The sequence below is a fragment of the Poecilia formosa genome, unplaced genomic scaffold (assembly GCF_000485575.1).
Source record: "Poecilia formosa unplaced genomic scaffold, Poecilia_formosa-5.1.2 Scaffold308, whole genome shotgun sequence".
Taxonomy (NCBI): Eukaryota; Metazoa; Chordata; class Actinopteri; order Cyprinodontiformes; family Poeciliidae; genus Poecilia; species Poecilia formosa.
The window spans coordinates 591233-603196 of record NW_006800247.1 but is presented as its reverse complement, the minus strand read 5'-3'; the positions used below and the strand labels follow the sequence as shown (position 1 = coordinate 603196).

At 35.7% G+C, this 11964-nt stretch overlaps 2 protein-coding genes across 3 annotated transcripts; both read right to left on the bottom strand.

Annotated features, from left to right (window-relative positions):
- Positions 1-603: 603 nt before the first annotated feature.
- On the bottom strand, positions 604-5876 carry LOC103152363 (sesquipedalian-1-like). The gene is made up of 4 exons (XM_007572803.2): positions 5470-5876; positions 4996-5107; positions 1795-2098; positions 604-1146 (listed from the first exon to the last, which is right to left on the bottom strand). Exons 2-4 carry the CDS (start codon positions 5074-5076, stop codon positions 776-778), a joined length of 756 nt encoding a protein of 251 aa, XP_007572865.1. The 5' UTR covers positions 5077-5107; positions 5470-5876; the 3' UTR covers positions 604-775.
- Positions 5877-6814: 938 nt separating this feature from the next.
- LOC103152361 (zinc finger protein 24-like) lies at positions 6815-11800 on the bottom strand. 2 transcript variants are annotated; one of them, XM_007572802.2, is made up of 3 exons: positions 11695-11800; positions 10581-10771; positions 6815-9330 (listed from the first exon to the last, which is right to left on the bottom strand). In XM_007572802.2, exons 2-3 carry the CDS (start codon positions 10768-10770, stop codon positions 8531-8533), a joined length of 990 nt encoding a protein of 329 aa, XP_007572864.1. In that variant the 5' UTR covers position 10771; positions 11695-11800; the 3' UTR covers positions 6815-8530. The 2 variants fall into 2 exon arrangements, with proteins under 2 accessions (XP_007572864.1, XP_016516529.1); XM_016661043.1 differs by lacking the exon at positions 11695-11800 and adding an exon at positions 11482-11642.
- Positions 11801-11964: the final 164 nt, after the last annotated feature.

The following is an 11964-nucleotide window of genomic DNA, read 5'->3' as shown; positions in this document are numbered from 1 at the left end:
TTTATTTTTTTAACTGTCAAATTACGGAAACGCAGCTAATAACGTGCACAATATGGCCACTCTTGTAATGAGATCACGTAGGATTACTTTTAAGATGATTTTTGGCTTTTAACAGTAGCCCACATCTTTAACAAAACGGATAAGATAAATGCCATTTCATACAACAATATTGTTATATTGTTTATTTATGTTACAGCGCCAGTTTTGATGTGGTTTAGGGATGTTAGTGTTCAAACACCCTTTTCTTTTATAAAAGTTTCAATCTGTGATCCAAACTGTCACTACTAAAAAAAAAAAGAGTTAAGATCTACAAGACTGAAACCGATACCTTGAAACTCGGTAGGAATTTGGATCTGCCAAATGTTTTGAAGTTTGTGTATTTCTACAGGAAGTGGGTGGTTTTCCACCAGTTGTCAAGGAAAATACATCAAAACTTTAATGGCTATGAGCCTGTGTGTACTGCAGTAAATCCAAGTCAACTCAAATTTGATTTAAAAATTAATATTGCATCCATGTTCACAGTTATTCTTTAACCAGAACTGTATTTTATAGATTACAGTGTAAAAATGTAACAAAGGAATAACTTCACACTAATGATCAACATAGTAAAGAGATTATAGATAATTTATTGAACAATGTATGGTAGGAAAACATAAAAACAGAACAAAGCAAATACATTAAACTAAACTTTTCCTGTTTCTAATGAAATAAAAGGTTTGAAATATTGCAAACATGATTTAACACAATGATTAAAAACCAAGAACTTAAAATTTCTTTATCCAAGATCTATCAGGCTTTCCTCCAGAGCTGGTTCATCGCCGCCTCTTCTCCTGGACCAATCAGCAATCAGTTTCTTCACCTCCTTTCCAAAGTCTTCATGCATTTTACTGAAATCTTCCTGTGGCTCTAAAGACAAACCCGAGTACTCCAGCATCAGCAGAGCAGGCGTGCTGACAGGCGGCAGGTTCGAGTTCTTCTTAGGCCGCAGTCTGGGTGATTTCTTAGAAAACGCTCTGGCTGCTGAAATGTTTGAAGGTTGAAGCATTTGGTTGGAGACTCCTGCTTCCACAGAGTTTGGTCCTGATGTGTGAAAGTTTGGCATTGTGAACGGCCGGTGGAGTTGGCTGGGATGCAACTGCAAGGCATCTACAAAAGAGGAAGAAAAGATGGACTGAAACATGACAGAAAGACAACGGAGCTCCAAAAAGTCAGATGGTTAAAATGATGACTCAAAAATCTGCTTGTAGCCACAATAACAACAATGGCTGAGGCAGAGCAGGCCCAAGGCATATGAGAGTTAAGTGACTGCTTGGGGTCCCCACACCACCACAGGCCCCCAAGAGCATCAAGGTTGCATATACAGTATAGATATAAATACATAGATCAAATTATCAATCTTTGATATTTTATTTATTGGGCCGATACCAATATGTAAAACAAAAAAAAGACAAATTGACCAATACCAATGTTAGTGCCGATATATTGTGAATCCCTGTAATTTAAAGTTTATTGATCTTTGAAAGTGTTTTCTTGCATTATTATGCCAATATTGTTATATTGCTTGAAAATGTTCTCAAAATCACAATATTATTGGTTATTGCAATAACTTTTGGGGCAATTTATCGTGCAGCAGCATTTATCAGGCCTAGTCAGAACAATCGGTAACTAAATGAATCAGTACTTGCAGCCCAAGTCTGCATATCTGTACCACAGCGAGACTGGTGCCAGACGTAGAGGCTGTAATCGGTGACTAAGAGCCAGAACAAAGGTTTCTCTCACTCCCCCGTCTCTCACCTCTGTACTGCTTCTCCATGTCCGTCACCAGCAGGGCCAGGTAGCTGTGGCTGGCCGACAGCAGAGCCTTGATCCAGCTCTCCTGGCTCGCCTGGTCCTCCGCCGAAAACTTGTAGGTCCGGAGTCCCGGCTCGCTCCACACCAGGGAGAAGGCGAACTGCTCCTCGGACTCGCACAGCTGGACGGTGCAGCCCTCCAGAACAATGACTCCAACCACGTCCCTGTCCCCCGGGCGCTCCTTGTAGAAGAGGAGGTTTCCCTTCAGCACGAACCAGCGCTTCTGATACGAAGTCTTTATCTCACCCTGTGACACACGGTGCGGTTCACTGAGCAGATTACACATCTCTCACTTACACAACAGCTTTGAAGCAATCTGTAGTCTGCAAAGAGGATACGTTGCGCATGTTTTCTTAATTTTAATTGCAAAAATATTGTGTTGGTTTGTAATAAGAGTGTGGAATGGAGTTGAAATCAGGTCACAAAACAATAACTTTACATCAGAGTTATAATAGTTTTGGCTCTTGTCTCTGGCTCCCACATCAACTGAGTTTAATTCAATGTTATTTGTTTCATGTTGAAACTGAGTTTAAATTCAGTAAAACCTTCTAACTACTCAAATGTGAAGGTTTCTGTTATCTGTGGCGTCCCCCAAGGCTGGAGTTGTTATTTTGGTTTAGCTCCCATTATTTAATCCAGAGCTTAATTTCTGTTTCCGACCTAACTCTGGGTTCACTTCTAAAAATCCCAGTCTTGTTCCGTTCAAATAAGATATATTTTTAAATTAATCAAACTTGTGTGGCCATCCGTAAAGCTAAAAAAACACATTGTCTGTCATTGTAAACAAGACTAGACAAAGCTTTACTGAAGCGTTTATAAGCCATACAGAAGAGTTGTTCGACCAAAACACGCAACCTCGTATATTTCCTGTTTGTATTAACTAAACCGGCTTCTTGTGAATTTTAAAAACTGAAGTTATTATCTATAGATCAAAACAGGAACGATGTAGAGTCAGCACAGAGTCAATACAAACTACTGAAATGGCCTGAAATCTGGGTGTAGTGATGGGCCTGGACCTTCAGCGCCACATAAAGACAGTTACAAAGTCAGTCTTCCATCAGCTGAAGAACATTTCCAAACTACAAATGTCCCAACAAGATCCTGGAAAACTCATCCATGCATTTATCTTTAGTTGAAATGATCACAATGCCTTCAGGTCTAGTTCAAGTCTGCTCTGCATGCCCAGAATCAAAACCAAACATGGAGAAGCAGCATTCAGTTTATGCTCCTCTAATTTGGAGCAAACGTCCAGAAAACTGCAACTGCTCCAGTTTGTACCAATTGTTTATTGACAAAATGAATACAATGGGTAGCCATTCTGGGGCTTTTACTGATTGTTCCTGCCAAATAAATTCATAAATTTCAAATTTCAAAAATCCTTTAGCATGGCATTCTTTTAAATTAAGGGGGGTAGCAAAATATTTGCTAAGAGTTGCTTTTAATTACTCATCACAGTAGTCAATTATTTTGTTTTTATCATGTAAAGCACATTAATTTGTTTTGTTTGTTGAAATGTGTTGGACAAATAATCTTGACTTGTGGATTTTTTTATTAATGCTCCCATATTTAGCCATGAAAAGTTTGGCTCCTGCAGGATTGTCACATGTTCTGACTAAACTATCAGCTTTCCTCATTTTTTCATTCCTAAAATCCAAACTTATGAGTCATTTCTCACGTAAAACTGAGTCTGGAGATTGAATTCAGTTTGAGGCCCGAAGGCAAACGAACTATGTGTCTTCAGAGACGCATTTATTTCCGTTTTGAAAAACAGAGTTTAACCCATTTAGCCTAGAATATGCATAGAGTTTACTCTAGCATCAGTGTTTGTATATCTTTATGTTTAAAGTTACAAACTGAGAGTCAATCCAAAATACTCTGACTTTTACAGATACTAATAATTTTACATCATTGCTGGAGACGAGTTGTATCTAGTTACTGTTTGGTTAACGACTCGGTAAATTTCCTTGTTTCCAAAGTAAATAATAGAGGCTGAAAAGTTTGTCTACAATATTTAACAAAATGGTTGCCTGCTGTTTTATTTGGAACAAAAATGTTGAAAAAAATAAAATAATATACAGTTACCTGATTAAAAGTATATATCAAATATTAAAATGTAAATAAATTGGAAGAGTGGAAATATTAAACATAATATTTTCATAGAAAGTCACATAATATTTCCTAATAATGTTCTGTAATCTGTAATACAAAAATGAAATGAATTTGTGAAGTAAATGCAATTACATTTTCATCTCTTTAAAAAGGTCTAGTTTGAAAAAGTGACAGGAAATGTTCAATGCATACATTTCATGATGTTTTTGTTGTGGGTTAATGTTTAATGGGGAATGCAACATAAAGTGTTTTTATGTTTTTGAAGTTGGTTCCTACTTCAAGGTTGACTTGTCAAATAAATCCACCTACTAAAATATATTAATAATTTATAGATCAAAGGGGTCACATCCCAAGTTGAAACATTGGTCAAAATGGGATTTTAAAACACTAGCTGCGTCATTTACCAGATAATTTAAATTATGAAAATAAATCGTCTCAATGAAAACAGGCCAAATAAAATAAAATTAAAGAAAAAGGGTTTTGTGGTTTTTCAGCGCTATCGAAACAAGTCATTTCACGGCACACAGTCACTGTGATAAACAGCCGGATGTTACTACTTGCGAAAACGACGAAGAGCGGGATGGTGGCGCTTCTAGCTTACAGCTCTCTCAGTTTATATAAAGTTGTGTTGACTTCATATCTGTTCTGTAAAATTGCCGATTACAATTTCCCCAAAGTATTTGTGGCTACAATGCCTGAATAAAAGTCAAAGCCTCCTCTCTGACGCTGATTAATGAGTGCTAGCATCATGGCTAACTTATGAATAAGTCTCATTTTTACGGTCCCTGCCATTATTTTTTATGACTTATGGCACGAACAAGTTTATTCATGTGTGATTTTAATTTAAATTTACTTAACAGAAACACCACAACTGCGAGATTGTACTTTTCGACATCGGCATTAGAAATATTTTGCATATTGGTAATGGAACCGCAGCTATTTTTGTGTTTTGCAACGTGTCACATCTATAAACCGTGAAAACATAACATATAAAACGTGTTTTATTTTTGAGAAACTTCAGATGTTGGTGTTTACCTTTTTGGACAGGTATCCCTCTTTGTCCACAGGTGAGTTGCAAGATTCAAAGTAGTTGACAACCTTTTCATCAATCTTCATTTCAACATTGCAGGGTGTTCAGAACATAAACCTGTAGCACACATAAACACAGTTTGAGCCACTTCCGCGTCTAACTGATCCGAGAACTAATTATGACCATGACTGTTACAAACTGTGACTCAGTTCAAAAGAACTGGATTTTTCTCCCTTGTTTCACACCAGAGTTAATCCAACCTACAGACTTTATTATTATTTTCAAAGGATTACTGTTAGTTTTCTGTAACAATAAACATTTTCATTTATTAGCGGCGCTCATGTCGCCGCTTATACCTGCCCAGCTGTTTTACTTAAAGCGCCAGCGTCGCTTAAAAACAAAAACTGACTCAGACGAAATTTCTGAAGAAATTGGGAAGCGAGAAAACGTTTCCATCAGCATGGGTATTGGTTACTCACCTTTCCGTAAAGCGTGTTGCAGTTTCCTCCCTTGGGTGTGTGTGTGTGTATGTGAGAGAGAGAGAGAGAGAGTGTGTGTGTGTGTGTGTGTGTAGCTGCTTCCTGGTCCGGCTCCACGTCAACTCACTTGAGCAAATAAAGCTTTCAATATATTTATGCGTGCAAATAATACAATCTTACAGGTTTAAGATAACACTTTCCTTTATATTTTAATAATTTTACTCATTTTCAATGCATGTTTTCTTATAATTAGAAATACATTTAATGTTTGGCTCCGTGTCACGGAGTTGCGTAATCATGGGGTTTCTATTGCAGAGCGACGCGCTTGTTTCAAAATCTACTTTCGAAACCTTCAAAATAAAGTGTTGCAAACTGCCTTTCATGGGAATTTAATATGAATTTCAACCATTAAAAAAACTAAGCACAATGAATCAATAGTACATGTCAAGAAATATGGGGTGCCATTTGAAAAGTCACAAAGTTAAAAAAAAGCAATAATTGAGTTTATTTAGCCCGTCATAAAGGAAAGAAAATGTGTTAATTTTTCAGTTATATTTCCACAATGTTACCATATTTATTAACGTCAAATCCAAATAAAATTCTTAACTTTCAAACTAAGTATTTAACTTTCAAATTAAATGTTTAGCTAGATAGCTAAATATTTAATTTGAAACTAAATGTTCAAGTCTTAACTGAATAGCTTTCAAACTAAATATTTAACTATTAAGCTCCAAATTAAATATTTATTTAGCAAATATTTAGATTCAAGTTAAATATTTTGTTATTTATGTCCACATTTAATGTTCATTTTGCTAAAGAAATATTTGGCTCCAAATTATTTTGCTAATATTTTCCAAACTGTACATTTAATTTTTCCAAACTTTTCTTGCTAAATATTTATTTTTCAAACTATAGACTTAATTTTGAAATGAAATATTTAGCAAGCAGGCTAAATATTTAGTTTGGAAGATAAATATTTTATTTGAAAATTACTGTGTATTTTGGAAAATGGTTTAGAACTAAATATTCAGTCAGTAAAATAAATATTTAATTTGGAGCTAAATATTTAGTGATTAAAATATTTTAAAGTTCTCATCCTGCTCTCTGACAGAATGACACCCTGGGTGCAGAGCCATATGCAGATATATATATATATATATATATATATATATATATATAAGCTCCATATTTACAAAGATAAACAAAAAGTAACGCACAGTAATTATTTGTAACCATCTTTATTGGTTAATTGAAATTAAATCAAGACATCTAGTTGTGTAATGTTTGCACTTTAAATTCATATATTACTCTCAGATTACTAACCACTGATAAAACTGGTTAAAAAAAAAACTGAGAAAAAAGCATCGGCTACGTCAACAAGTTTGTAATAAATGATAACAGGCTGTTACAGATTTAACTGGCTAAAAATAATTAACTCAGCCAATTTTAGTGTTTCAAAAATAAATGTTTGAACTGTTTAGGCTTCAGGACAATGGAGTCAACCAGGAACAGGCGCCGCTGCATGCCCTATAGCTACAGAGAAGAAGTTACAGAGAAATATTTTCCACCATGTAAACAACGATTATCAGCTTAAATATGGTGAAGCAGATTTACTGGATATGAATTCAAGTCACAGCAGTTTAAATGTGATGATGAACTGAGAATAACTTTTCCTTCATCATGCACTAATCTGGAGTTCATCAACATGAAAACTCATTGGGTCAAACTGTGTTCACTGTTTTAGCAACAGATTAATCTATTGATTATTTTGACGATTGATCTGATTACATAACTGTCGCATTCTGCAGATTTTTCATTTAAACACTAAAACTGGTTTTATGTGATATTAGAAATAGATTTAAAAATGCAAATAAACAATCTAATTCACTTTAAAATCAGAAAATAAACATTTTATTGCCTAAAATACAGTGTTTTTAGGCAAAGAACTATGAAAAACCCTTTTTGCTTCACTTATCAATACACAATAAGTTTAATTTGTTGCTTGTGTTTTCAATTAACTGATTAATAACTGGATAGCAAAAGGTTGTTAATACAGGTTTTCCCAGGATTTGAATTGGGTCAAGTTTAAACTAGTTACTTGAGAGGACCTGAGTAGAACATGTTTTTTTTTTCATTTTACATGCAAAACGTATAATTTTTTGTGCAGTTTTGTCTTAATTACTGCTGTGAATATGTATTTTTTTTCAGCAAATGACCTTTTTTTCCTGAGTGTGTATACTCTACTTAACGATTTAAAAAATGACTAAATTAGTTGACGATTATTTCCATAATCGATTAATCACGATTAAACCGATTAATCATCTCACACATGCAGCAATTCGTACACAAAGCATCATCATAGCCGTGTATATGTGAAAAAGGAAGGCATTTGATAGACTGAGTAGCAAGATGGTGGGACATTTTGTTTCAAAAAACGCTAAAGCTACGTTCACAAAGCAGGTCTTGACGATAATTTTTTGTTTTTTCCTGAAATCCGATTTTTACTTGTTTTTGTGTTATTCTTCAAACTACTGATTAAACTCGACCGTAATGAGACTTTTGTAGCATTGATTGTTTTTTTTTTCAGACATAGTTCATAAAAAAGTTGCATCATTCCAATGTGTTGAATCCACAGCTCTTCTGTAAAATCGTCAACCACCATTTTCCCAAAACGCCGCAGCCGCTCCCAAGTATACAGCTCTTGTCACTCCAACATGCAGACGTCTCCCCTGGTTGGCCAATCGATGATGAATGCTAGCGCTATGGCTGAATTATGAATATATGTCATGTTACTGTTTACATTTGTCGCTGCCATGATTTTTAACAATAGGATATCTAAATTAGTTCCACATATTGAAATAGCACAGATAGAATATTTTTTGGGTGAAAAGATCCGAATTGGGCCGTTCTGTCTGTCTGCAGCGAAAAAGCTGGATATGGATATATGACACAGAAATCAAATTTGGGTTGCATTTGCCTGCTGTGTAAACGTAACCAAACAAATCTTGATCGAATATGTTAAAACCTATAAGATTAGATGCAGGAAGGGTGCTGAGTCCATCTACTGCAGCTCTGTCCACGCTTGCTGCAGCTGCAGAGTTTCTACAATGTGAATCCGTTGGTGTCTCTTCAAGTTCTCTCCTCGGCTGAAGCTCTTCCCACACTGGCTGCAGTAGTACGGTTTCTCCCCCGTGTGGACCCTCTTGTGTTTCTTCAGGTCTCCCGCCTGGCTGAAGCGCCTCCCACACTGTATGCAGCCGTACGGTTTCTCCCCTGTGTGACACCGCTGGTGGATCCGCAGGTTGGCCACCCTGCTGAATGTTTTCCCGCACACGATGCAGAGGTGGAGGCCGCTTCTGCCGACACGATTCAAACTGATTTGTCTTCCGTTGACCGTGGAGGCCCTGTTGCCGTTGACGACGCCCTGCCTCCCATCGGGGGCGAGATTTGAATCGACGAAGACGAGTCCGTTTCGTTCTGCGCCGGCTTGTGGACCGGGATCTTTTGAAGAGCTGCAGCTCAAGTTGACACATCCAGCCAGCTGCTGTTGTTCCGTTTCTGTTTTGATGGCAGGAAGCTGGATCCCGCCAGTGTAAGAGCTGCACACGTTGTTGAATGACGCAGCGTCCGATTCCCTGGTTGCACAGCGCGACGCCTGGACTTCCTCACTTGTTGCTCTGCAGCGCTCAGCTCCTGATTCGTGGTCGATGTGTTGTTCCTGCTTCACGGCGAGATCAGTGATCAGTGTTGGCTCTGTGGAAGTTTCATCTGGATGATGATTCTGAAAGAGGCTCAAATCCTGGTTTGGCTCATCCACATGATCCGTTTTCTCAAGAAACGGCTCCGTCGAAGAGAGAACAGCTGCAAACGTAGAAAAAAATAAAAGATTTTTATCCATCATGAAACTTAAGATGCCTGAACAACAACCATTAATGCAAATTCACTCATTATTTGGAAATTTTGCGTGGATTTGCAATCTTCAATCACCGCAACTTTTCCACACTGTAAAAATGATTTACTGACTCCACTTGACTCAGTCTAGTTTTATTGTTGCTTCTCTCAGTTATCAACATTAACTGTCAAGTTCGAAACACTTAAAAACTATTGATACAGCAATCTCTCTTTAACTATTATACTGAAATTTTAAACTTAATTAAATTTACATTACTACATGTATTTTTTCCATTTGCATTTTCATAAGTTTTTAACTAATTTCTAAGTTAAGTCAACTTTGTAGTGTTTGTTTTACGTTGAAATGTTTATTCTTATTATGAGTTATGTTATCCAGTCTAAATTAGTTTTATGGGCATTATTTTACTCAAGTCAGGAAAAGTTTCAAAATTCACACGTTAAAATTTTTACAAATTTCTAAAAAAAATAAAATAAAAAAAAAATTCATTTCTAACTTCTGAAAATTTAGGCCTTTTAAATTTTCTGAAGGAAAATAATTAGAAAAAAACAATAAAATTTTATTTACTCATAACTGGAAAGAAAGAAAATCTGACAAATAACCTTATTTTCTGTATTTTCATCTTTTCTGACCAAACTTTAAATTTTAACCGTTAAAATTCTGTCCTGTTGCGGGAAGACAATTAGATTTGACACAATTAATTCTGATCAATCAAATATTGAAGTAATCATCAACAAATTTAGTAACAAAATCGTTGCTAACTGGAGCATAGAGACTAAAAGACCATTTGAACAAACTGAACAAAAATATAAACATTTTGCATTTAAGATAAAAAAACCCTTAAAAGCAATGCTTTGCTATTTTACTTTAGACATTAAATATGTATTTAATTTAAAAAAAGAATTTAATTATTAGTTTATTTGCATCTTTTAATGCTTTTCTCATATTTTCTAAAGAATGCTAAAGAGGTTAGATTAGAATGTGCCAGATTTTTTAAATGGTTAATCGAATAATTGTCAGAATAATCAGTTACTAAACAAATCTTTAGTTGCAGAGTTAGCAGCAGTTTACCAAAAATAAAGGTTTAAAAAATTGTGCAACTTTGACCGCAACCTTTTGAAATAGGTGCCGCAAAATCAGTAACTTTACCTGAAACTATTGCATGAAACATCCTGGAGGGACTGAACGATGCATAACCCACCTGTGTTTTCTTTGGCGAGTCTGACCTGCAGCTCCAGCAGCTGTCGTTTCAGACTTTCGTTTTCTCTCTGTGTTCTGAAGGTTCTTTGTTGGTACTCACACACCGTCTCTTTCACCAGCACCAGAACCTCCTGCACAGCTTCAGTCAGCAGTTTGGCCACACGGGCATTCAGACGTTCCAGTTTAGACATCCTAAAAACATAAAAACAGATAAAGATTAGAAAAAGTATGAGCAAATGATTGAACCATTCAATTCTGGCTGCATTAATCCAACTCGTTGAGTAAAAAATCTTTAGCGACAGGCGCTCAATTATGCTTGATTGATTATCATTAAGAAAACAGTTTTACAGCAGTTTTAAATCCTTTTTATTTTTCTGAAGGAAAATAATGAGAAAAAAACTAACATTTTATTTTATTGTGATCACTTTATTTTCAAATAAAGTGATCAAAACTTATTTATACTTCAACATAATTAAATTTCTTGAGAAAAATATCACCCAGTTTCACTGCATCAACTTTAGAAATGCCGTGTGGTGATGACGACTTGCTGAAGTTTAAACAAAGCAACTAACCCCCTAAGTCAGCGTCTCCAAGGAAAAACCTAATTAAAATACCCAATTTTTAATCAAATCAATGTGGAGTCTTGGGTCTTACTGATCAAACCTTTATCTAAATTTCCAACATCAAACAATAATAACGTTAATTTATAATTATAAAAATCTAATTATGTCCAAGCTTGATGTTCCCAATTTGTTTTCTAAGCTTTATAGCTATCAATTTGACATTAAATATACCTTAAATATCAACGCTAACTGATGCAGTACATATTTTCCGAATTATTAATTTAAACTAAGCTAAAATTATAACAATTTATGTACTAAAACAGGATACATTTGCATCACTTTCCAGTCTGAATCTGTTATAAACAGCAGCTGAGCTTCTGGTCCTGCTTAACGTGGGCAGCTAGCATTAGCAACATTAGCTCCGCTCCGTCAGGATTTGCTTTAACATCTCGAAGATCGAAAGATCCAGAAACATGGCGACATTTCATCTGGTTCAGCTCACACCCACACATGTATATTAAATATTATATTACAAAACATGATGATACTAACCTAGGAACACCTTTGTGAGCCCAGAAAGCGCGCCGGAAGTTACGTCAAATCTCGATTCCCTTTCAGAATAAGAGCTTCCGCCCCATTCCGAAACTTTAATTTTCAAAATACAGCGTGGCTAACGGTTCATAGCCGCGACCCAGGTAAACTAAATATTTAGCTTCCTGACTACTACCTAACTGAAAGCTAACTACTGTGTAGCTTTCCAATACTGAATTTGCATATTTGAATAAATATTTCAGATTTTTAATTCAAATTTAGTTCATGTTT

Bases quoted from the DNA above. Each gene is read 5' to 3' on its own strand.
- LOC103152363 (XM_007572803.2), bottom strand. From the start codon at position 5,076: ATGAAGATTGATGAAAAGGTTGTCAACTACTTTGAATCTTGCAACTCA. The intron at 2,099-4,995 runs GTAAACACCAAC...CGTGTGTCACAG, and splicing joins AGGGATACCTGTCCAAAAAG to GGTGAGATAAAGACTTCGTA. The intron at 1,147-1,794 runs GTGAGAGACGGG...CCTCTTTTGTAG, and splicing joins CATGGAGAAGCAGTACAGAG to ATGCCTTGCAGTTGCATCCC.
- LOC103152361 (XM_007572802.2), bottom strand. From the start codon at position 10,770: ATGTCTAAACTGGAACGTCTGAATGCCCGTGTGGCCAAACTGCTGACT. The intron at 9,331-10,580 runs GTGGGTTATGCA...CTACGTTTGCAG, and splicing joins ACTCGCCAAAGAAAACACAG to CTGTTCTCTCTTCGACGGAG.